Source organism: Micromesistius poutassou (assembly GCF_964030765.1).
Source record: "Micromesistius poutassou genome assembly, chromosome: 18".
NCBI classification, from domain to species: Eukaryota; Metazoa; Chordata; class Actinopteri; order Gadiformes; family Gadidae; genus Micromesistius; species Micromesistius poutassou.
In genome coordinates this window covers 15,117,347-15,142,116 of record NC_140288.1, presented here as the reverse complement: position 1 = coordinate 15,142,116, position 24,770 = coordinate 15,117,347, and the positions used below count along the sequence as shown (strand labels likewise).

At 42.6% G+C, this 24,770-nt stretch overlaps 2 protein-coding genes across 2 annotated transcripts; one reads left to right on the top strand and one right to left on the bottom strand.

Moving 5' to 3' along the window:
* Nucleotides 1-6,584: 6,584 nt before the first annotated feature.
* On the bottom strand, nt 6,585-20,979 carry galt (galactose-1-phosphate uridylyltransferase). Its single transcript, XM_084482851.1, has 11 exons — nt 20,820-20,979; nt 17,911-18,080; nt 15,528-15,609; nt 14,866-14,914; nt 14,231-14,360; nt 14,102-14,158; nt 12,088-12,210; nt 11,693-11,828; nt 9,711-9,794; nt 7,992-8,146; nt 6,585-6,855 (listed from the first exon to the last, which is right to left on the bottom strand). The coding sequence occupies exons 1-11, from the start codon at nt 20,854-20,856 to the stop codon at nt 6,784-6,786; spliced, it is 1,095 nt and encodes a 364-aa protein (XP_084338977.1). The 5' UTR covers nt 20,857-20,979; the 3' UTR covers nt 6,585-6,783.
* A 1,005-nt stretch (nt 20,980-21,984) lies between these two features.
* Nucleotides 21,985-24,058, top strand: sigmar1 (sigma non-opioid intracellular receptor 1). Its single transcript, XM_084482873.1, has 5 exons — nt 21,985-22,241; nt 22,329-22,380; nt 22,777-22,925; nt 23,252-23,344; nt 23,488-24,058. Exons 1-5 carry the CDS (start codon nt 22,097-22,099, stop codon nt 23,715-23,717), a joined length of 669 nt encoding a protein of 222 aa, XP_084338999.1. The 5' UTR covers nt 21,985-22,096; the 3' UTR covers nt 23,718-24,058.
* Nucleotides 24,059-24,770: the final 712 nt, after the last annotated feature.

Sequence of the window (24,770 nt, the reverse complement as noted above, 5' to 3'; positions counted from 1 at the left end):
AAACCATCTTGGAAACATCCCAACTAGCGTCCCTGTCGAGCTGCAGTTGTGCTCTTCAGAAGAGGTGAAGAAAGCCTCACTGGGGCTTCAAGGTCTATGAAGAGGAACGTTGAAATGTGCTCCATGATTCTCTCCTGTAAGAGCTGGGTTGTATTCTAGTCGCCGAGAGGGGGAGCCTCACAGCCTACCCTTTGGCGTTTCTCTTTGGGGAGTCCCTGTCACGGTCTTGACGGACATTCCAGGTCATGTAACTGATGTCACGACAGCCTTTTGAAAACTTGGTTTCTCCTGAGGGGGAACCTCTACAGAACTGTAGGCGTCAGATGGCACAGTATCCCAGCATGCATCTCTGGTCACTCAGCTCACACCCTGATCAGTAAGGCAACACTCATGCGATGTGCATGCAATGTTTTAGAGAGTAGTAAGGAAGTAGACAAAAGGCATGAGAACAGTTTGTTATTTTGTACTGTTGTCAGCCTTGTTTATGGGTGGGAATTATTTGCTAAATGGGGGGGATATGAAATGTATAGTCAATTATTTGTACATGAACCAACAGCAACAAACTACTAGATCTGCTCAAGGTAAGTCTGTTGGCTGTATTTTGCAACAAGACGACCAAAGCACCCCAAGATCTCCATCGTCGTTCCAGCTCAAGGTAAGGGGCTCCTGCGGGGGGGTTGGTAGTTAGATTCGAGACCGCGATGTGCACGGGTCTATAAAGATGCTGTCTGACTTCACAGGATCTCCTGGACCAGGGTGGACCAGAGGCTGAGGACCAGCAGGTGACCAGATCCCACTGGACCAGGTATGGGCCACCAGGGTGGATAATAATAATAATTATTATTATGTGGATGTGTCTAGTGCTTTTCTCGTACTTAATTATAATGTAGGGTAACTAGATCCCCTGGACCAGGAATGGGGCACCAGGCTGGACCAGAGGGTATCCAGATCCCCCTGGACCAGGAATGGGGCACCAGGCTGGACCAGAGGGTATCCAGATCCCCCTGGACCAGGAATGGGGCACCAGGCAGGACCAGAGGGTATCCAGATCCCCCTGGACCAGGAATGGGGCACCAGGCTGGACCAGAGGGTATCCAGATCCCCCTGGACCAGGAATGGGGCACCAGGCTGGACCGGAGGCTGTGGACCGGAGGGTAACCATAACCAAACACTTGACACCTGGAGGTTCTTTTTAATTATTTCAAACGATCGTAGAGAGTCTTCATTAGTTTTTCCTTCTGATTTTTCATTCTGTGAATTTTAGCCAAAGCTGTGATTTGAAGTAATTAAGGTCACATCAGCTGCTTCTACTATAGTTTATCCAGCGTACATCAAGATGGACACTAAAACAGCTGGTCACACTTGGTAACGTAACATCACGCTTTTAATGTCTGTTTGTATTGTGAACAGATTAAGCTGACGACCCACCAGGAGCAAGACGAGGACTACGATGGGACTGCTCAAGTCTTTGGAAGGTTAATACCAACAGGTTTTTTTTTTTACATCGTTTCACCACCAAAGCTATGCTGTTAAATTCACAGAATGTTTTACTATATTCCTGAATTACAAATTCCCAAGTGTGTGCATGTTTCATGTTGAAGTTTAAAATTTGATTTGATTCAGAATTATTTAAACCAGGTGTCCAAAGAATAATAAACTACTACCACTGTTTCAAGTGTAGAATTCTCAAAACAAAAGTATTTTCTTCAACACAAATTATATAAACTAAAAAAATTATGGAGGAGGAGCCACCTATCTGGAGGGAGACCCGGAATCTGGTTAGCCGCCTAGCTGGACATCGTTAGCCTCCTAGCATAATGGATATAGTTAGCTTCATAGCATAATGGATATCGTTAGCTTCATAGCATAATGGGTATTGTTAGCCTCATAACATAGTCAACATCGCTAGCCTCATAGAGTTATCTATATCATTAGCCTCATAGTATAATTGATATTGTAGCATAATTGACATTGGTAGCCCCATAGTGTAATCAACATGGTAGCCTCATAGCGTAATCGACATGGGTAGCCTCATAGTGTAATTGACATTGGTAGCCTCATTGACATTGTTGGCCTATGGCTAGCAACATAGATTATGCTACGAGACTAACGATTTATTTTTTCCTCTTGCAACATTTCAGTGACCCACTGACGGCGCCTCGTCGGAGCTGGACGGTGGAGACTTCAGATGCAACTTCTACCTCGCAGGACGTGACTTAAGTCACGGGTTGTCAAGGGTTCCTTGTTTCTCAAGGGTTCCTTCGCGGGTTCCTCATGGTTCAGTGTTAGGGACAGAGTTAGGGTCAGATGGTCTCACGATGAACCATTGTTTTTTTTAATCACATCCCAGAATTGTTTCACTGTGCGCACAGATGTTGAAATGTATACTGATGTTTTATGATATAAAATCATTTAAAATTACCTGGTTGTGTGGCTTGTTGTATGGTAATTTTTATTATACACATGCATGTTACCCTAATGAGGTAAGGTTACCTCTCCCCTCCCCTATACCCTAACCTCCCCCCTCCCATATCCTCTCCCAACCTCCCTCCCCTATACCCTAACCTCCCCCTCTATACCCTGACCTCTGTCCTCCCCCATACACCCTTACCTCCCCCTCCCCCCTCTTTTACTCATACCTCCCCCTCCTCTAACCCTAACCTCTCCCCTGGTCCTGTAACTGACCCTAGGCAGATGGGTCAGGCCTTCGAGTCGTGGATCTGCTCGAGGTTTCTTCCTATATGTATCTCCAATTCTAGGGAGTTTTTCCTCGCCCCTGTTACTCATGGGCTCTCTCTGAATGTTCAATACTCAAAGCGCCGTGAGACGTGTAATGTTTTGGCACTCTATAAATAAAATAGAATTGAATGTTAACTTTGAATGTTAATAATTCCCAATTTTTATTGATATATTTGCACTTTTAATCTTGCTGAATTCTACAAGGCAAATATTAAGTTAAAACTTAGTTCCCCGGCCCCATTCGTCTTTGTAAGGAAATGTTCTATTTTGTCTAATTTTAGGCAAAGTATAAGACAATACTTTCTTAACAGTATAATTGGAACCATGAATAAGTCGTTCAAGTAACAATATTGAAATACTAACATTGTTGGGTAAGATAGAATTTGGTTTTATTCTGAATCCAGTGAAACAGATTGGTGGTTTTAGCTGATATAAAAACTTTCAGGTGTTTATTTATGTTTAAGTATTTGGCAGACGCTTTTATCCAAAGCGACATACATAAAAAATACATATAAAACAATCACTCTAAACATAATTTAAGGGAAGAATGTAATACAAAATATCAATACAAAGTGTCAAGACAGAATAAACTCTGCTGCTGCAGCAACAGAGATACAGTCCTTAAGATATCTAATGTATTCATACATTGTTTATGTAGGATATAGGCCTACGTATATGTATATATAACCTAATCATATTGTTTCTTCTACTTAAAAATAGCTGACCGTTTTTTCCCCTTCTCGGGGATTATATTCCCAGTTTTGATCTCGGACGTCTGGTCACTTATAGCATATAAGAATATTCTATTACTGTTAAGCCAACTATGAATAATAAAACACGCCAAAACATGTGTCCTTTATACACATAGCTACATGTATGACAAAAAACCGCGTGAAAATCAGTGGTATTCAGTGAGGTAAGATTAATTTAATGCGCTGACAGTTCATCGCGATCATCTTAAATGTTGCTGCAACGATGAAATATATATTCTAAGCATCGATCGTTGAAAGATTGGTGCATGAGTTAGAGACAAATAGAAACGACGAAGAAGAAAGGCGTCGCAAACAACTGCGTTACCAGAGGAAGAGAGCGTCTTTTTTTGCTTTATTTCGCATACACTGGGACAAATGTAGCTGATTTCTGTGTTTAACTGAGAAAACAGGGACTGGAAGGCCAAGACCCTATAATGTCAAACTGTAGTAAATAATAATATTTTAAAAATCTTTTTCTGTATACACGTGCAGCTGTTAACTCATGTTTTGTACTTTATTGTAGGCTGTGATGTGTACTTTTAGGGTTATGATAAGACCTATCTTTTAGTGTTTTAGTGTTTTCAGAGTCACCACGAATGACTCTGAAAAGCAGTGCCAACATTTAAATATTTTTTAACCATTCACTCATTCAGCGAACAAAAGTCAACAGGCTAATTATCTTCATGGGGCCACTCATTGACATGCAAATGCAGACCAAAGCGTCATCAACACGCCCACTCAAGTGGTGTGAGAAATACCGACTTTCTACTCCTCATTCACATATAAGGTAATTTACATTTCCCACAGAGAAAATACTACCTCAGGGGTAGTCTCTTTTCAGGAGATTTTCAGGATACCAATATGTGTTGTTAATATATGTTGTTCACACATACGGCCGTCTGCAAAATGCCCTAAATGTAACACCCTATAATGGCACCGTTTTACATTTTCCTGACCTTTCCTAACTTTCTTAACATCCTTAACCCTATGCCTAACCTTTGTGCCTATTCCTAACCCCCTAAATCCTACCACATTGTTCAGTAACATGCTCTCCATAACGTTACTACATATTAACCACATGCCGTTACATGCTGTCACAGTGCCTAGTACACTGTACTTACTTGCCTAATTAAATGGTAACCCTGTAATTTAAAGTGTAGTTGGTCAGAGACAATCAGAAAAACCACAACTGGATAATGAAGCGCAACATGAATGCCTTGTGGCTGGGATTGTCCTTAACTCTAAGAATGATGTAGTTCTGTCTCTGTGTGTGTGTACATCTGATCACCACACCACAACATTTATTGGCGATTAGACACCATCAAATGATTCTTGGTGGAGATGATGGATCCCTGATGGTGTCTAGAGGCTGGGGGTGGAGGTGTGACTGGTGGAGATCCTCTCTGATGGTGTCTAGAGGCTGGGGGTGGAGGTGTGACTGGTGGAGATCCTCTCTGATGGTGTCTAGAGGCTGGGGGTGGAGGTGTGACTGGTGGAGATCCTCCCTGATGGTGTCTAGAGGCTGGGGTTGGAGGTGTGACTGGTGGAGATCCTCCCTGATGGTGTCTAGAGGCTGGGGGTGGAGGTGTGACTGGTGGAGATCCTTGGTGCTAGAGTCCAGGAGCTGAACGGGACGGAGGAGGTTCTGCAAATATTGTCGATGAAAACAACCAAGAGGTCCCTGACGGTGGGATGCAGATATACACGTTGCGCGTGGTCGCAAAATTGTTCTCCTGTTAAGCATGAGGATGGTTTAGAGATGAAGGGGAGGGGCCTTCAATGACAGCGTGGGAATTTAGAGCCAACATAGATCGATGAAAAATAGAAGAGGAATGTTGTCTTCCTGATTTAACTTTTTCTTTAGCTACATACGGGGCTACACTTAACTTAACTATTTAGTTTAACTATTTACCACACATGCACTTAGTGACTTCAGATGCATGTCATTAAGGAACAGGTAGGGGTTAGGACTCTTGCTTCTACAACTAGGCTGCAGACATTGGGAATCAATCCGGATACCATTTGAATGTGTGTCGAACAGCCCTGGTCATTCATACGATAAGACCTCGATTTGTGACACCGTAACAAAGTAAAAAGTTTAGGAATAGTTTTTGAAGGAATAATTTGCACTGTGCGCAATGCGCAGGTTGATCTTGAGAGAGAGCAGAGTCAGAGAGACATGCCCATAGCAACATTTCTAGTGCTCAGTTCCACTTTCAGGTGCACTATCCTTTTGTGTAACATAAATGCAATGGTGAATTAAATGTCCCTAGTTCACAGTACCAGTGTAGTGCAAATACAACAGGTCAAATATGTTAAGTCGCAGTGCAAACTAAACTAAACTAAAAAAATTGATATAGGCTATATCTAAAATAAAAAGATAAATAATAAATTGTATAGGCTATATAACATATATATATATGTATATATATATTATATGTCTCCCCCAGAGCATGAGGAGACACCTTAATATATCCATAATGTCTCCATAGTACCGTTTATGTCATTCTGTGTAGCACGAAAAAGTCGCTCCCATTCAAAATGCATTTCTTTACATTTCGTTCTGTGTATCACGAAAAAATAGATTTTGTCGTAATGGATGTAGTTAGTTTCAGTTTTTGAGGAGGTCTACTCCTTTGTTGTTTTTGACGTGTACATATAACCAGAGGGTGCACTGTACTATCTGCGCCCAACACCTTCTGAACTCAAAGAAAATCTCCCAATTTAAATGCTTTGGTTTAAATGTTGTTCGGGATGACAGGATGGCCCATATATGCAGTTGGTGCCGAACAAATTAAATGTCTACTGCACCTCAAGACATCACATCACACAACGCTACACTAGCTTCTATCTCATGTTAGTGTACACGCTACATTAGCTTCTGTCTCATGTTGGTGGGCAACACAACTGGCGTGTGTTTATTGGATAGATTGTTGAGAAACGACTAAATATACTCTGCAATTGAGACTACTAGTATTGAAGGGTTATGAGGGTTACTAGGGTTAAAGGGTTACCATGGTTGGAAGGTTGGGTTGAGGTTGTTAGTCCCAGGCATTGTGTGTATGAAGAAAACAAAATAAATAGGAACATTAACAGTGTTCATGTTTTTATTGCAGTGGTATAAACACTAATTTAATATTCATTGATTTATATAATTGAATCATTAATCATCTGTTCAGTTCTTTGAGGAAGCATTATCCTTTATAGTTTTGAGATTACATAACAATTTAATCAGACAATAACTCATTATGGGTTATCATGGGTTCATCTCCTCCTCTTCGTACACCAGATCTCACTCTTTCTCCTCACTCTTCTTCCGGTTCCTGTAGTGTTCATCAGGGACACTCCTCAACCTCTCTGCTGCCTAGACAAACACACACATATACACACACCCCCACTGTAACACACACTGTAGAACAATACACACACCCCCACTGTAACACACACTGTAGAACAATACACACACCCCCACTGTAACACACACTGTAGAACAATACACACACCCCCACTGTAACACACACTGTAGAACAATACACACACCCCCACTGTAACACACACTGTAGAACAATACACACACCCCCACTGTAACACACACTGTAGAACAGGAGCTGGACCACGTCATGTGGACGCAGGATGAAGGGCAAACATAACAGACTTTATAACTAATAACTGATTTAATGTGGCTTGGCTCCTTTTCCAAACCCTGCACTCTTGACACCGGTGTCCCTAAAGGCACAGTACTTCACATATAGTACTGAACAATAGACCATGTAACATTAGACCATGTAACATTAGACCATGTAACATTCCAAACCAGGACACACCTGAACTGTTAGAGGAAGAGTAGAGGAACATCTATGTAGTGCTTTGGGGACTGTTTTAGTAACTGATAAAATTATAAATTAGATATAAGATAACTTTGTTGCAATCATATAAGACATATAACCACGTTTATGGGGAACACAACCAACTTATTCCAGCACCTGCGACTGAGACCTGTGTTGGAATGGCAGGTGTGTGTAGCACCAACAGATGCAGATGAAGCTAAAGAAGTTAAAAAGTGCCTGCAAAAAAGCCGGTAACCTTGGCAGCAGCATTTTTTTTAAGTCATTCCTTAAGACAAGAAAATGTCGAGATGGCAGCGACCAAGCAGTGACATGGTACAAAAATGGGGTTTAGAGAAAAACTGAAAAAAAATCAAGGTTTAAATATATTTTTTTTTTTAGGCCGAATCGCCCAGCCCTGGTTTCAGTCAGTACTTGTTGAAGGGTTAGTCAGTACCATTGATTAGTCTGTTCCTTCGGAGGTTAGTTGGTACTTAGTGTTAATCAGGACCATTGGTTAGTCTGTACCTGTCGGGGGTTAGTTGGGACTAAGGGTTAGTCAGTACCATTGGTTAGTCTGTACCTGTCGGGGGTTAGTTGGGACTAAGCATTAATCAGGACCAGGGTTTAGTTGCTACCTGTTTGGGGTAAGCTGGTATCCAGGGTGAGCCAGTACCTGTTCAGGGGTTAAGTCTCTCTGCTCCTGGGCCAACATCTCGTACCCCACCATGAACTTCCTGACGGAGGCGGAGCGCAGGAGGGGGGGGTAGTAGTGGGCGTGAAGCTGCCAGTGGTCCACACCTCCTGACAGGTGAGGACCTGTTGGAGCACCTGGAGGAGACATTATCATCACATCATATTATCATCACACACACACACATATATATATATAAATTACTTTAAAGTTTGATAAAGGTTTGATTATGGTATGCTTATGAATAACACAAATTGATTGATAGACTCACAAAACATTACACATTATTATTAAACTCAAGTGCAGTTTGTGTTAAACTGCCCTGTGTGTTACCTTAACGTTACATAACTTCAGAAGAAACTAACAGAAGAAAGAGCACATTGTTGATCGTGTGATTGCACCACCTGAAGGCCCAGGTCTGGCCGTGGCTCATATTATTCTGGGAAAAATTCACGTATAATAGGCTGAATTTGGTAACATTTTCCAGTTTGAGGTAACGGTCTGAATTCAGTCCACATTGAATTAGTTTGGAGAGGAAGAGACCCCGTTTTCAAAACTTTTAGACAAGCCTACTCATGATAATAATATATCAAATAATATATAAAATTTAAATTTTGATGGGCCTACAGTATATCACGCAGGCCTAAGTGTGCATGTACTGTATGTTGGCGAATTATCCCTCGACATTTAGCCTGCTTGCTAAAATTCTAATGGCACCGGTCATCTATGAATACAGCGCATTAAATTAAGACTGGAAACAACAGCATGGTTTTATATATCCAGTTGCTCCAATGCCAAGCATGTGTGTCTACCTTGTACCAAAGCTGTGTGTGCAAATAATACAATATTAGAGCCCCTGCAAAATGTATGCATTGATTGAGTGTTGAGAAACCCAGCCCATAACGCCTCTAAATGAAAATATAACTTGAGCAACTTGAGGTCAATTCTTCATTTAGATATTATATTAGGGACCTCATAGTTGGTCCATGAATGGTCAACAAAAAAACTAACGTTATTCTAAAATCATCTGGGGGGTCATGTTATTATAAAATAATTTGGAAGGTCAAAACATGTGTCTTGATTCGGCCCGTGTGCTGCCTGTTTCCAACCCCTGCTTTAGTTAAACTCTATAGCTCTCTTAACTGTTAACAATGGGGTTAGGGTCTGGGTCTGTTTGTGGTACTTGTACTAGTGTGTTTGTTGTACTTGTTGTACTTTGTGGTACTTGTACTAGTGTGCGCTCACTCTTGAGAGGAAGCAAGAACACTCCTTGATTTTAATTTCAATCTACTGTGTTGTTCACAAGCGCACTTTGTTTTGATTGTTTTGAAGCAACCTGGGATGTATTGTGTGAAATAAAACTAATAAACAAATAAACATTATCGCCACACACTCATTATCCAGACACACAATCATTATCATCACTCACACTCATTATCACCATACAGACACTCTTATACCACAGTCATTATCCCCTTACATACACACTATTACCACACACCCATTATCTCAACACACACACAAACACACATGCACATTCACTCATGTGAAGCTCTTTGCTACCGTTTGCTTTAAAAAGAGCTGTTTAAATAAAGCTGTATGTCTTACTTACTATCATCACAGCTCACATTCATTATCCCCACACACACACACACACAATTCACCACACGTACACACTCATCAACATCCACACAGGCTCACCGTGCCAGCCCATGGAGTAGGGGAAGGACACCTGGAACAGGTTGTCGTACTTGGTCAGCAGCCGCTGCATGACGTCAGCCAGGTCTGAAACATATCAGTAATACTGTATTAACACTTATTATGCATTATGCACGGATACATGCACACTCAATATAACCATACACACACCCTGTATAAACACACACAAATATCCTATTTAAACACACACTCATAATCACAAAATAACCTTATCACACACACACACACACACACACACACACACACACACACACACACACACACACACACACACACACACACACACACACACACACACACACACACACACACACCCAGGACCCTATCTTGCACCCAGCGCAATTTACTTTCTACACCGACGCATGTACCGTTGCTAGTTTGCACCCGGCGCAAAGCTGATTTTCCCCCGCAGCAAACTCGCGCCACTACACTTGCGCCTGGAGAGGCGTGTCGGCAAAATGCAGAGGCGTGTTCCGGTGCAAATGATACTTGGTGCTATTTTACTGATCTAAAAATTGCGCTACTGCAATTGACCGAAAAATATCTGGTCTAAATGCAGTAGCGGATAGCGCAGTTGGTGTTGCTATTACTTTGACGTGCCATGGCCGGTCGGAATTGCAACATAAGCTTACACACACGTAGGCTCAACACAGTACAAACATGCAAACGATTAGCCTAATTGAAATATTATGTCAAAGATGTGTGAATCAGCATAGAAATAGCATGTGGATTGTGGAAACATTTTGTTCCATAGGGGCTGCATGAATGAACACTGTAGTAGGCTATGCCATGCATTAAAAAAAATAATAATAATAGTAGGAATAATAATAATAACAATAATAAACACACTAAATATTGACACTTTGGGCCCAATTTGGACATTTTCACTAAGGGGTGCACTCACTTTTGGTGCCAGAGGTTTAGACATTAATGGCTGTGTGTTGAGTTATTTTGAGGGGACAGTACTTTTACACTGTTATACAAGCTGTACACTGACGACTTTACATTGTATCAAAGTGTCATTTCTTCAGTGTTGTCTCATGAATAGATTTAATAAAATATTTACAAAAATGTGAGGGGTGTACTCACTTTTGTGAGATACAGTATATGGTTTCACCAGACTAGGAAACAGCTATTTCCACCAGGCTGTCAACTCTCTCCCCTTTCTCCCTTCCTGAAACTCTGAAACCTCCTCCCATTTGCCTGGACCATTTACTTTTTTTAACTTTAATGTATCTATACCATTTTGTTTTTCCTACCTTTGCACTATTCAGAATTAGTTTTGCACTATTTAGAATTTATTTATTGTAAATATTCCTTTTTAAAATTTAATTTACCTTATTTTATCCTTTTCTGCTTATTGCACCTTGGGTCAGAGACAAACGCAATTCCGATTCCTCTATTTGTCTTGTACATTTTACAGTTTACAATTAAGCTGACTTTGAACTTTGGTGCCCAAACTAACGCATCTTTTCAACGGCAATATGATGTAAACCAAGAGCCATGAGACACCATTAAAGATCCACTGAACCCAAAATCACTTTTTTGGTTTTAAACGCGTCATTTGTCTTAAATGATCGTCAACATAGTAATCTATGCCATATTATCACTGTTACTGTAATAAGTACCCAATGTGGCAAAACAATTGTCTACGGTGTGGCAAATTTCATATACAACATTGCTTATTATAACGCTCACACAACGATGGTACTAAAAAGTAACATAAAGTTGGTGTTGGTCGTAACCATGGGGATAACACTCCTCCCTCGTTCCTACAACTTTCAGCCCAAAACACACTTTTTAAAATCCCAGTGTGTTGAACTCAATGTGAAGCAGTGGGTTCACTGGCTCTTTAAGGGCTGTTATCAGAGGGGATCTGGTCCCGTTGGGTCTACACTACACTGGGACCGGTGAGACCTGGGCTACCACACCCCCAAGAGAGTAACATCTCTCTCTCTCTTTACCCCTTCTCTCTTCAGGGGTGAGGTCAGTGAGTCTGAGAATGTGTCGTCGTCGTGGTAACAGCATCGTCTGGTACGGCCATGTGGCCCAATACGGAACCACAGCCAGCCAATCAGACGACTGAACCACCACCCGCTCCTGAGGGGAGAGGAGAGGAGAAGAGAGATTACATCAGTTAAAACAAATACAGTAGAACCACCATGTGTACTAAATAGAGTAGAACCACCATGTGTACTAAATACAGTAGAACCATGCGCACTGTATTGTTTATGCTGGAGGTTGCAGCCTGTGTGTGTGTGTGTGTGTGTGTGTGTGTGTGTGTGTGTGTGTGTGTGTGTGTGTGTGTGTGTGTGTGTGTGTGTGTGTGTGTGTGTGTGTGTGTGTGTGTGTGTGTTACCTGTCGGTTAGCTTCCTGTTCAGCGTAGCGTAGCAGCAGCTGTTCCTGATGTTGCTGGTAGTAGGCTCTCTGACTGCGGTCCGACACCACTGCCTCATTTGGCAGGAAGTTACTGGCCCACACCTGCAACATCACAGGAAGCAAGGAGTTTAAATACCGAACCGTACGGAGACATGAAAATGAATACAAAGCTTTCAGACGACGTGAGAGAATAAGGACTGATAGTCGATAGTCGATTCAGACTAGTGCAGCCTGCTAAATCTCCTGATGTTTTCTTCTTGCTTCCAGCTAAATAATTTGTGGTGAATGCTAAATGATAGTTATTATCGTAACCCTCAAAGTACACATCATACAATAAATTACAATACATGAGTTCACAGCTGCAAACACTGGATTGGCTACCAAGTCTGAATGTTGTGATTGGTCAGAAAATCTAAAGTTGGCCTAAAATCTAATCAGCTCAGCTGTCCCAATCTGTCCCAATTCCTCCTGGACACATTAGCCGTTTCTCAATTCGCGTTCTTGTGTGTTCTCGTGTACTTGCGTTCTCGATAAACGTCATCAGTGGTAGCCCAAGCACTGTTCCAATTCCAAGTACGCGAGTACTGTCGTAAAACCCGTGTGTGTTCTCGATGCGTTCTCGATGAGGCCGTTCTACCGAGGACGCATCGGAGGTGACTCGTGTGGACTTGGGACCGTTAAATATCCCAGAATGCATCATCGAGTCCGCTGCTGTTCCAATTGCAGGTGCGTACTCGCGTTCTCGGAAGTCTGTACTTGAAAGTCCGGACTTGCCAAGTACGTACTTCCAAGTCCGCGAGAACGTAGTCCGCGTACTTGGTATTGAGAAACGGCTTTTATCTTCCGCTGGGGCTCGCAGCACCGGGAACCCAGCCCTAGCTTGAGCATAAGAAGAAGTATTGGAACAGACCCTTTATTAAAGAAATACGTAACTCTAAAAGTACATTTCTAGAAATTATGGGATACAACATGGTGTCTCAAAAAAACTATTTTGCAGAGGTTGGACAGCTTCTGGCTACTCCTTCAGCTGAAACAGCCTAGCAGTGACGAATGAACATGGAAGCACCGTTGCCTGACTGCTGTTTGTAGTCAAATTCAACATTATCAAACTGACACATAGCCATACTGCAACTCTGGAACAGACTGTAATCTATGCCATTTTGTTACCGTTACTAAAATAACGGCATTTAGAGAAAACCGGAGAGAAATCATATGTTTTGGCCAATCTCCACAAAAAACTACATCAACGTTCAGGGTTCCAGAACGCAAGTCATAGTGGCATATCACTGCAGAGTGCAGACAGTAATAAAGAAAGAGCGCTAATAAAGCCAGTGAGGAGAACATCATTAATTGAGCTTGAACTTAAAGTGAAGCAGCACCAACAGACGTGCTTGCAAAGTGTTTTCCCACTCCCTCAGATATTTTTTTCTTCCCACCAAGCGGTTTTCTTTGTGGGCAGAAGTTCACTTCCGTAACAGTCTGGCGTCAGACTGTGTAGTGGGCGGCGCTGAAGTGCAGAAGTCCCGCCTCCCAGCTACCCGCAATGTTTACAACTTCCCGGGGCTGTGAATTTGCCAACACATGCGCAAAGCGTTCGACCAATCACAGCAGACTGGGCTACTCAGGAGGGAGGGGGGCCTTAAAGCGACGTGAGACAAATCAGAACGTTTTTGAAAGAGGCTGAAATTTTATCCCATGTCAGTAAAATATTTACAAATCATGGAGCTGTTTCCTTTTTCTGTGAATCGTTTTGCTGTGACAATTTCATCTGTGTTTTTTTTGTTGTGAGCGCCAAAGTTATTTTTGCTCGCGATTTTTGGCACTGATTGTCGCAATAGTTAACAGGCCTTTCGTGATGCCAAGGGAAATCGGGGCGAGTTGTGTGTGGATGTGTGGAGCTCTGCTTGTGTGTGTGTGTGTGTGTGTGTGTGTGTGTGTGTGTGTGTGTGTGTGTGTGTGTGTGTGTGTGTGTGTGTGTGTGTGTGTGTGTTACCTGACAGTGTGGGTGGGGATTTGAACATCCCATCGTAGCTCCTTTATTCTCAAAGATCTGAAAAGAAACCAAACAGGAGTCAAACATCTCACCTGTGCTCGTGTGTCCGTGCGCGTGTATGTTCCTTACCTGAACCCAGGGGTAGGTGGCGCCTAATTCCTCCACAAGTTCCGCCCACTTGTCAATCACCTTGATGACCTCATCCTGTCTCATGAGGGGGAGGGTGATATCAGACCAGGGGTGGAAACACATCACCTGACTGTAGAATATCATATATATATATATATATATTTTAATGGCATACCCCACACACACATTCATTTGAATATTACATAATTAACAAAAAAAAAAATTCTGAAAAGTATGTTCTTGTATATGTACTCAGTACTTGGTTGGGGCTCCTTTTTCATGAATTACTGCATCAAATATATATATATAAATATATATATTTTTTTTTTTCATACATACATAACTACATACATACATAAATATATATATATACACATATACAGTATTAACATATATATATACACATACATACATACATACATACATAATAATACCACGACTTGAATTTAATCAACTGAAAACAACCCAAAAAAATGATTTATAGATAATAATAATAATAATAATATATATATGTGTATTCTTTATAGATTACAATACATCACACATATACTGTATAGATTATAATAATATAATTCTACATCATACATCTATACTGTTTTAAACTATAACAACATAATAATAGCAATATTTCTCACCACTTGCCCCTCGCTGCTTTAGACTGGAACAATGAGTCATCACCTGATCCTGGAATGGGTTTTATCCAGACAATGGAAACACGTCATTAATGTCACACGTTAAAAAACTTAAGTTTAAGAGTCAAACTAATTGCTAAACTAAAGTGCTCCAGTTTGAACCTAGGCCTGGTCCCGCCCCAGTCTCTTCCCTGTGTGTGTGTGGGCGTGTGGGCGTGGTCACGCCCCAGTCTCTTCCCTGTCTGTCTGTGGGCGTGGCCAGGCTCCAGCTCCCGTCGTCCACCTGCTGCACACCTGTGGCTCATCATCTCATCATTTAAATCCCGGCTATTAATAATAATTGATTTAAATTATTAATAATATATATATTTCATATTATATATATAATTAATAATGTATTATTAATAATTAATAATAGTGATCATATTGTAATAATAATAAAAATAGTGATGATTAAGTAATATTTTAATTATAATATAGTTATGTAATAAGAATAATGATATTGTAATAATAAGTGATCATTAAGTAATAATAATAATAATAGTGATCATTAAGTAATAATAATAATAATGATATTGTAATTATAAAAATAGTGATTATATTGTAATAACAATTATTATATTGTAATTATAATAATAGTGATCATATTGTAGTAATATTCTTACCCTGGGGGGGGTCAGGTGCGTCTGGCTGCAAGGCGGGGAAGTCATTATCAAACACAAATGTGCTCTCATAGTCCGGGTTCACCTGTTTAAAAGAGAATATATATTGAAATACTGTATAAATGTCAACCGTATATATAAACAAACTCATATTCTGGGTTCACCTGTTATAATATACATATATTCTGCATAAATATATTCTATAATACTGTATGAATATATACTGCAATACAGTTTCACCTGTTACAGGTGTGTGTGTGTGTGTGTGTGTGTGTGTGTGTGTGTGTGTGTGTGTGGAGAAGATATAGCATGAAATTGCTGATAATTTTGACTGCTAGGGTAATACTGTATATGTTACGCCACGTCCTGCTACACGGTCCAACACCCCCATCTTGGACCAGTGGCTTGTCGCCACTGGTCCTCATTCTCCCGACACGCCTGTCTGCAATCTGCAATCTCCATTCCCTACTTCAGCCGGGGATCTCCAATCAGCCGGCGCCAGTCTTGGCCTACCTGCCTGCCTGCCTGCCCGTTACTGGACCCTCGCCTGCCTGACCACCCGCCCGTTACCGAATCCTTGCCTGACTGACTACCGCTTGCCTAGCCCGGCTTGTCTTTACCCCTTTGTCCCAATAAATCTCACTTCCTTTCACCCCGTCTCTGCCTCCCTGTGTCAAGCGTTTGGGTCCCCTCGTCCTGTCCCTTAACAATATATCTACTTTCTCTTTTCTTATTATTGTTTTATTAAAAGGTTGTCAACCTAATGACCTGCTGAAAACACCTGGCAAACACCAGCCAAAGAACAGTCCTTCAATGGAAAAGCAGCTGGAAACTTTTGAAATCTTGGCAAATAAAAGAAAGAAGATTTGTCAAAAGGAAATGAGTTGTTGACTGCATCCTATGTTGTCCTCTAAGCCATTTTCAAGTTTTAGGCAGACATTGAGAACTCGACAGTTAATAAGCACAGTGAAGCAGAGTGGGTGTGAGGATCAAAGGCCTCAGACATCCAGAGAATAGCTCTCGACGTAGAGAAGAAAAACTGTAAGTCCAAGATGGAGGAAGATGGGGAAGAGAAACAGGTGTGTGTTAGAGATAGAACTAGGTGTGAGGAGATGAGGAGGGAGAAGGGGGAGAGGAGAGAGGAGGGAGAGAAGACAGAGGAGGGAGACAGGGAAGACAGGGGAGAGAGGAGGGAGACAGGGGAGAGGGGAGGGCGACGGGGGATACGGGAGGGAAAAGTATTTCAAACTGGTTTGATATTATCGGCCCGAATCTCGTAGTGGTGGGGGGTAGCGTTCCCGCTAGACAAAAACGGTGCCAGTCAAAGTGACCTGCAGAGGTTTCTTCTTCCAGACATTTTGATGATATGCCGGTCAAATATCCTATTAGTAAATATCCTATTGGCCACAGCAGTGTGACGTTGGGTGGCATTTCCTCCAAAGTTTATTCAGCTTCAAATTTTTGAGACAGGCCGCTGCAGTTTTTTTCGGTAACCCCTGCGACTGATAAATGCACAACCCCCCTTCAAATCAATGGTTAAAATGGCTGATTTGGTCTGAATCTGCCCTTAGGCCCGACTTTTAATGTAGCCTATTGGGCAGGAGCCTTTAGGAGAGAGAGACAGGTGTGTGTTTTAGGAGAGAGAGAGACAGGTGTGTGTTTCAGGAGAGAGAGACAGGTGTGTGTTTCAGGAGAGAGAGAGATAGGTGTGTGTTTCAGGAGAGAGAGAGATAGGTGTGTGTTTCAGGAGAGAGAGAGACAGGTGTGTGTTTCAGGAGAGAGAGAGATAGGTGTGTGTTTCAGGAGAGAGAGAGATAGGTGTGTGTTTCAGGAGAGAGAGAGACAGGTGTGTGTTTCAGGAGAGAGAGAGATAGGTGTGTGTTTCAGGAGAGAGAGAGATAGGTGTGTGTTTCAGGAGAGAGAGAGATAGGTGTGTGTTTTAGGAGAGAGAGAGAGACAGGTGTGTGTTTTAGGAGAGAGACAGAGACAGGTGTGTGTTTTAGGAGAGAGAGAGAGACAGGTGTGTGTTTCAGGAGAGAGACAGAGACAGGTGTGTGTTTTAGGAGAGAGAGAGACAGGTGTGTGTTTTAGGAGAGAGACAGAGACAGGTGTGTGTTTTAGGAGAGAGACAGAGACAGGTGTGTGTTTTAGGAGAGAGACAGAGACAGGTGTGTGTTTCAGGAGAGAGAGAGATAGGTGTGTGTTTCAGGAGAGAGAGAGACAGGTGTGTGTTTCAGGAGAGAGAGAGACAGGTGTGTGTTTCAGGAGAGAGAGAGACAGGTGTGTGTTTCAGGAGAGAGAGAGACAGGTGTATGTTTCAGGAGAGAGACAGAGACAGGTGTGTGTTTTAGGAGAGACCTTAAGAAGGAGACAGGTGTGTGTTCACCTGTTCATTAGCGCGCGTGTTCCCGGGACAGAGGGGGTTTTGAGGATCGCTCCGGGCCACTGGTTGCTCAGATGCGCTCTCAGTCTGGCCGGCCCAGGGCCTCGTCATGCGGTGAGCGGAGACCAGCACCCAGCGCTCCGTCAGGGGGTTGTAACGCAGGTGCTGGTGCTCTGGGAGGGGGACGTAACCAGGTTACAGTCTGTTTAAACATCCCGCTCACTGAACGTCTGTTTAAACAGCCCGCTCACTGAACACCAGTCTTTTTAAACAGCCCGCTCACTGAACACCAGTCTTTTTAAACAGCCCTCTCACTGAACACCAGTCTGTTTAAACAGCCCGCTCACTGAACACCAGTCTGTTTAAACAGCCCGCTCACTGAACACCAGTCTGTTTAAACAGCCCGCTCACTGAACACCAGTCTGTTTAAACAGTCCTCTCACTGAACACCAGTCTGTTTAAACAGCCCGCTCACTGAACACCAGTCTGTTTAAACAGCCCTCTCACTGAACACCAGTCTGTTTAAACAGCCCTCTCACTGAACACCAGTCTGTTTAAACAGCCCTCTCACTGAACACCAGTCTGTTTAAACAGCCCTCTCACTGAACACCAGTCTGTTTAAACAGCCCTCCCACTGAACGTCTGTTTAAACAGCCCTCTCACTGAACCAAAATGTCCCATCACTTCATACCCATCATCATACTAATAATTTTGTGTTTGGGTCATTGTTTAGTTATCATGAAACTATTCGTCATTATGGGGAGACATTGTTGTGTTTAAAACTGCCACAGTGTTTCTCATGCGAGGAGTGTCCAAACAGTATTGACAATTAGCCTAGCTGGTATAGTTATGTGGATTTAAGATATTACATTATTACAACCCACTCAGTGCATCAAAAAATGGGTATCGACAAGAAAAACTATATCCGATCATTATTTAAATCCAGAAGAGAGCGCTAAAATTGTAAAACCGCATTAAGGAGTGTTGTCTGAAGAAGTGAAAGCATCACACACCACCACAAAGCTCTATATCTAAATAATATCATATTATATTTAGATATCTATATAAAATAATATATATATTATCATGGTCAAAAGCTGTTTGCGCCTCCGGATGATATTATGAATCTCAAACGACTGCGTCGGGTTCTCAGACGCCTCTGGTTCTTCCACTTCCACGTCAATATTAAGTACGGACTGAACCGCGAAATGGAGGAGAAGGGGATTGTTGCCCGGGGTTGTCTCCCGCCGGAGCCCCGCTGCCTGCCAGAGCCCCGGTGCCCGCTACTGCGGCAGCGGGCACCGGGGCTCCGGCGGGAGACAACCCCGGGCAACGGGCAGCGTTCAGCGGGCAGCGGGGCTCCGGCGGACAATCCTGGGCAACAATCCTTTTCTCCTCCATGTCGCGGTTCCCAATTCCTTCTCAACCATGGCCGAGATAACCCCCACTATGAATCGCAGTGTAGTCTTTTCACCAAATGGGAGCTTTATGCAAGCTTGCGTTATTGTGTTGCGTGTTATGCGCCATAACACCAACAGCTGAACAGTTGCTTTATATTGATTATATGCTACAGGCCGAAAGACTAAATTAATATGGAACTTACTTGCTCCTTTTAAGTATAACATTGCTTGGGGAGTCCAATTCCTCCACTGAAATGGGTGGAAAGTGCTTTTACAACTCGCTAGTTAGCGATCCATCTCTTCTCTGCTGTAGTTGTGTTGCGCGAGTGTTGCTGAGGGAGGTAGCCTATTTGATTGATTCGCTGAATTGTTCATTGTTCAATTGTGGTGATAAAAAAAAGAAAAAAGCCATACCATTGGCCTGGGGCACACACTGTTGCGACCCGATGGCGATCCCATTGACATTTGACTGAGGGAACTGGGAGCCTCGGAGGCGGGACTTATTCTTCAGAGGTCTATGAAAAGCCGTCTCTGCTTGATAGACAGCAAAAAGTTTGCGAGCTTACGTTGATTTCAACTTGGCCAGCACCCCTGACCTGAGGGATTTCGAATGACCAATAACTAGCCTAGCCCAAATCATTGACATTCAGACGCATTTAAATGGTTGCTGGCAGTCACACACACACACACACACACACACACACACACACACACACACACACACACACACACACACACACACACACACACTACTATGCTTTGTTCAAAATGTTCTGAAGCTAATTCATAAAAATATAGATAGTTGCACATGACACTCATTCAATGTCTTTTCATATTTTCTCTTAACATGTGTAGGCCAATATAGGCCTACCAAAAGCATTTGAGGGTTTTTTTCCCATTAGCTTTGTTGTGAGCAGTAATCCTATAGGACAGTGATCATGATTTGCCTCAATATCAGAATAACACCCATAGGACAAATAGCAATGGTGGGTGCCATAAAGTAGGTCTGTATATGCAGTGAAGCTTGTCCAGGCTCTGCTTGTCAGGATGTAGGCTATGAATCTGAACACATTTTTAGAATGATTAGAATACATTTTTAGAATTTTGAAATTGTATTCAGATTATTTATTATTCTACAAAACTGGATGATTAGGCCTGCAATTAAAGAATTGGTTTGATGTTTATCAGTTCATTACTGCCATTCAAAATGTGTTTTCCTTTACCTTTACAAATGTATATTTTTAGTAGAATAAAATATATTTGTGAATGTTTTGCTGTGTAGTTAATTTATGACATATTTCTGTTCAAACCATTAACGGATCTGTCAAGTTTCCGATATGTGTCCCCCCCCCCAATGTTAAACTCATTCCTACGCCCCTGGTCAAGTATGACACACTCTTATGAAAGGAGATAACATGCGTTGGGTTTATAATTCGTGTCAGATCGGTCCATGACAGAGTCAACTTTGAAAAATAATTGATAGGCCGATAATTTAACTTGCTCTAATGTTACCTTTTGGATCAAACTTGACGCCGTCCTGGCCGCTCATGTTGAGAGGATACAAATTATCTTGAAAAGATCTGTTTAAATAACAAATGTCCAACCTTTACTATATGATAAAGTTGAACTAATGAGTGATCACCAGCACACTGCTCTAGTTCATTATTCTGGAATCTGCACATCCTCATGTACTTGTTCCGTGTCTCCTGAACTCATGACTGGCAGCACCACGGCATGTTTCAGTAAAACCAGCTGCAATTATACATAGGCCTACATACAAGATAACCCACGACCACACTCTATTGTTTTTATTTTACCAAATATGTCATATGAATCAATTAATGACAACAGCATTGTAGTATACAGTTGTTTGTTTAGGATAAAATATGTAAATACGAAAATACATAAAATGGGGGGGATTTCGTTTGTACTGGCAACCCTTGCGTGGGCAAAACTAGCGACGTGTTGTATTGAGCTACTGATTGGTTCGTTCACTTTGGCCCGCCTCCAACATACCATGGTGCGTTCCAGCACGGGGATCCGGTATGATTCCGAGCGGTGGGAACTTAAGACGTTCTTCTTTAAGATTAGCCAGAAGTAGCCCACCACCACCTAGCCAAGCGTGTGAATGATCAAAACCCATACCAATGACGATGTATTTGTATTGAACAGCGGGCTTCAGCTGACGTTAGGTGTATGTTTGGAGGAATTCAGTCACGTCTTGTCCCTGTATCGGAGGATTTGTATGCAGACTGAGAGTAGGGGAGTACCTCGTAGCAGAGGGTAGGCCTATAACATATTGGGATTGTTATCGGAGTTGATAATCCATTAACACTAATTCGCTTAGCGTTATTAAAGTCAGTCTTAACGTAATCTTACAATACTTAGCTAAGAAGGTCCCGCAGTTGCCAGCAACACAAGGAGATGGCCCCTGGAGAACGAACTTGCCATTATTCAAATGTAAAGTGTGTCTTGTATAGATATGTTATCTATAACATGTTATATATGTTATGTCTTATTGATTTATTTGCAATCCCAGTTGACCTTTGTTTCCTTTACAACTGTTCTTTATCAGTCTATACTGAAATGATTGAGAACGCACCATACGTCATGTGATCGAGCCTGTGTTTTCCGGGTTGCTGATTGGTTAGTTCACTATGTCCCACCCCCAACAGCAGTCACCTGAGACACTTTTTCCGGCGTGTACAATCCACCCGCTGGTTCCACATGTCGTCCAACCTGGTCTGCTTTAACCGTGAATAAATGTCTTAAGTCAGTCAAATATCAGCATGTCTCTAGTTACCAAAATATGTAAACTCTGTGTGTTCTTGGTGTTTACGATCCTGGCCGTGCTGTTAGTGAAACACTGGTTGGCCACCAAACAATACGTGTTTACTAAGGAAGACGTCGCTAAGATAGCCACACAGTATGCAGGTAAGTTTGTTACCAACAGTAACAAACTTAATTTAAATATATTAAAACATGTTGATGACTGCCTTGTATTCCCTGCCTTCCCTATAGGGCAGGACCATGAACAGGCCTTTGCCAAGATCGTGGTGGAACTCAGGAAAAGGTCTAATATTGCAGATCTCCAATACCTTCGTATTCATCGATTTTCCTTTTAAAACCATATAAACAATAGCTACTCAAACGTTTTTCAAAATACTCTGGGTACATAAATGCTACACCTGGAGTTCCCAGCTATTGGTCAGCAAAATGTGATACACTTAAAGAGCCCATATCATGCTTTTTTAGGGTTAATAATTGCATATTAATTATATAATGCCTGAACCTCCATTCTGATGGGCACCCTTTTCTCTCACAACAGATATAAGTCCATCAAACAATGTAATTCATGAACAAAAACAGTTCTGGGGGGGCTATTAAATATGACACTGTCCAGTTAGTTAAAGGGGTGAGAGCAGACCAGGGGTGGAGGAGGAGTCACAGGAGTCTGTGTCTTCCCCAGATATCCTGGTCACATCCTGCCAGACGAGGACCTCCAGTGGGTTTTTGTGAACGCTGGCGGGTGGATGGGCTCCATGTGTCTCCTCCACGGCTCCCTCAGTGAATACGTCCTGCTGTTCGGCACAGCCCTGGACACCGGAGGACACTCAGGTCCTCCCACCCACCAGTCATGACATCGTCACTACACCCACCAGTCATGACATCGCCACTACACCCACCAGTCATGACATCGCCACTACACCCACCAGTCATCGTCACTACACCCACCAGTCATGACATCATCACTAAACCCACCAGTCATCGTCACTACACCCATCAGTCACCAGCCATGACATCATCACTTCAACACCAGTCACCAGCAGCTGTGACTCAGGAAGTAGTCAAGAGAGAGAGATCTCCTCTTCTGTACTAGTGGATAGAGAGGAAGGGATGTTCAGGAGGGATCATATAACACTGCTTCCTGTGTGACTTCTCAGGTCGCTACTGGGCTGAGATCTCTGACACCATCATCTCTGGAACATTCCACCAGTGGAAGGAGGGGACCACCAAGAGTCAGCTGTATTACCCAGGTCTCACACACACACACACACACACACTCTCTCTCTCTCTCTCTCTCTCTCTCTCTCTCTCTCTCTCTCTCTCTCTCTCTCTCTCTCTCTCTCTCTCTCTCTCTCTCTCTCTCTCTGATGGGATTGGCTGTTCTTCCTGTCAGGTGACACCTTGGTGCACGGGGTGGGCGAGGCGGCGGCGGTGCAGTGGTCTTCAGGGACCTGGATGGTGGAGTATGGCCGGGGCGTTATCCCCTCCACGCTGGGCTTCGCTCTGGCAGACACCATGTTCAGCACTCTGGACCCCCTCACCCTGCTGTATACTGCACGCATCTACTGCAAGGCCTTGCTGCTGGAGGCCTGCACCTCACTGGAGCACTACGGCCTTTTCTGAGGACACATCCCCTATAAGGACCTGCCTGTATGAGGACTCACCCCTCTGACAACACACCCCCTTCTCTGATGACACACCCCTCTGTCAGCCCCCCCCCCCCTCTCATGACACCACTCTGATAACATGTATCCTTGGGAGACCGGCAACCTGCAAAAAATTGATCCATCCTACTTGTGATATCACTAATGTTTAGATGTGATGTTCTGTCTACACAGGGCTGGTGAATCTGGATCAGTGTTGTTGCCTGTGTTCTCATCTCATGGATTGCACACATTATTTTATAGTAATGTCATTTTTATAATAAAGATACCAATAAAGTTAATCTCCCAAGTTCAAGATTACTTTCTGCCTGGATTCAAAATGTATCTTACATCTTGGTGTGATCACAGATGGACTGAACAATATTGAAATCAGACAACATATGTAACCACATAACTCTTCAGGTTACCTGCACCTAACGAACATTAGTCACTGGTAAACAAACATGTTGTAGCCTCAACCTAAATGATCCACATCTGATAGAAATACAGGTTGTACTAATACATGCCTCGATCAGTAGACCTTCTTAAATACTCCAAGGCCAAATCCCAAAGTGAGCCCTGAGGACTAATGCTGCCTTCAAAACGCTCCGTTTTCGGGAGGTTCCAACCTTATGCTCGGAGAAAAGAGCTTTGAACACTCTGTTGGGTCAGAGTTTTCCCTCTGCGTTTCGTGCGGAAGTAAAGCAACCAGAGTCCTCAGAGTTCATGTCACAACAATGGATGCCCATTTCTCTGTCATTACATTGATAGACTAAAGTGAACTTGCAGCAAGCGTTAAGAGGCGAACTTAACACCCATTCTAACATTTGCATTACGATACATTGCTTACAATTATGAACAACCCTCTGATAAATTCTCGCTCATGTTCAACCATCGCAAGCAGTTCTAATAACTGATTCATCTGATTGACAGACAAAAATATGAATGAAACATGACCTTGTTTAGTGAACATGAGCGGTTTGTTTCATGACCTCATCCCTATAATAGTGAGCACAGCAGTCTGTTTAATGAC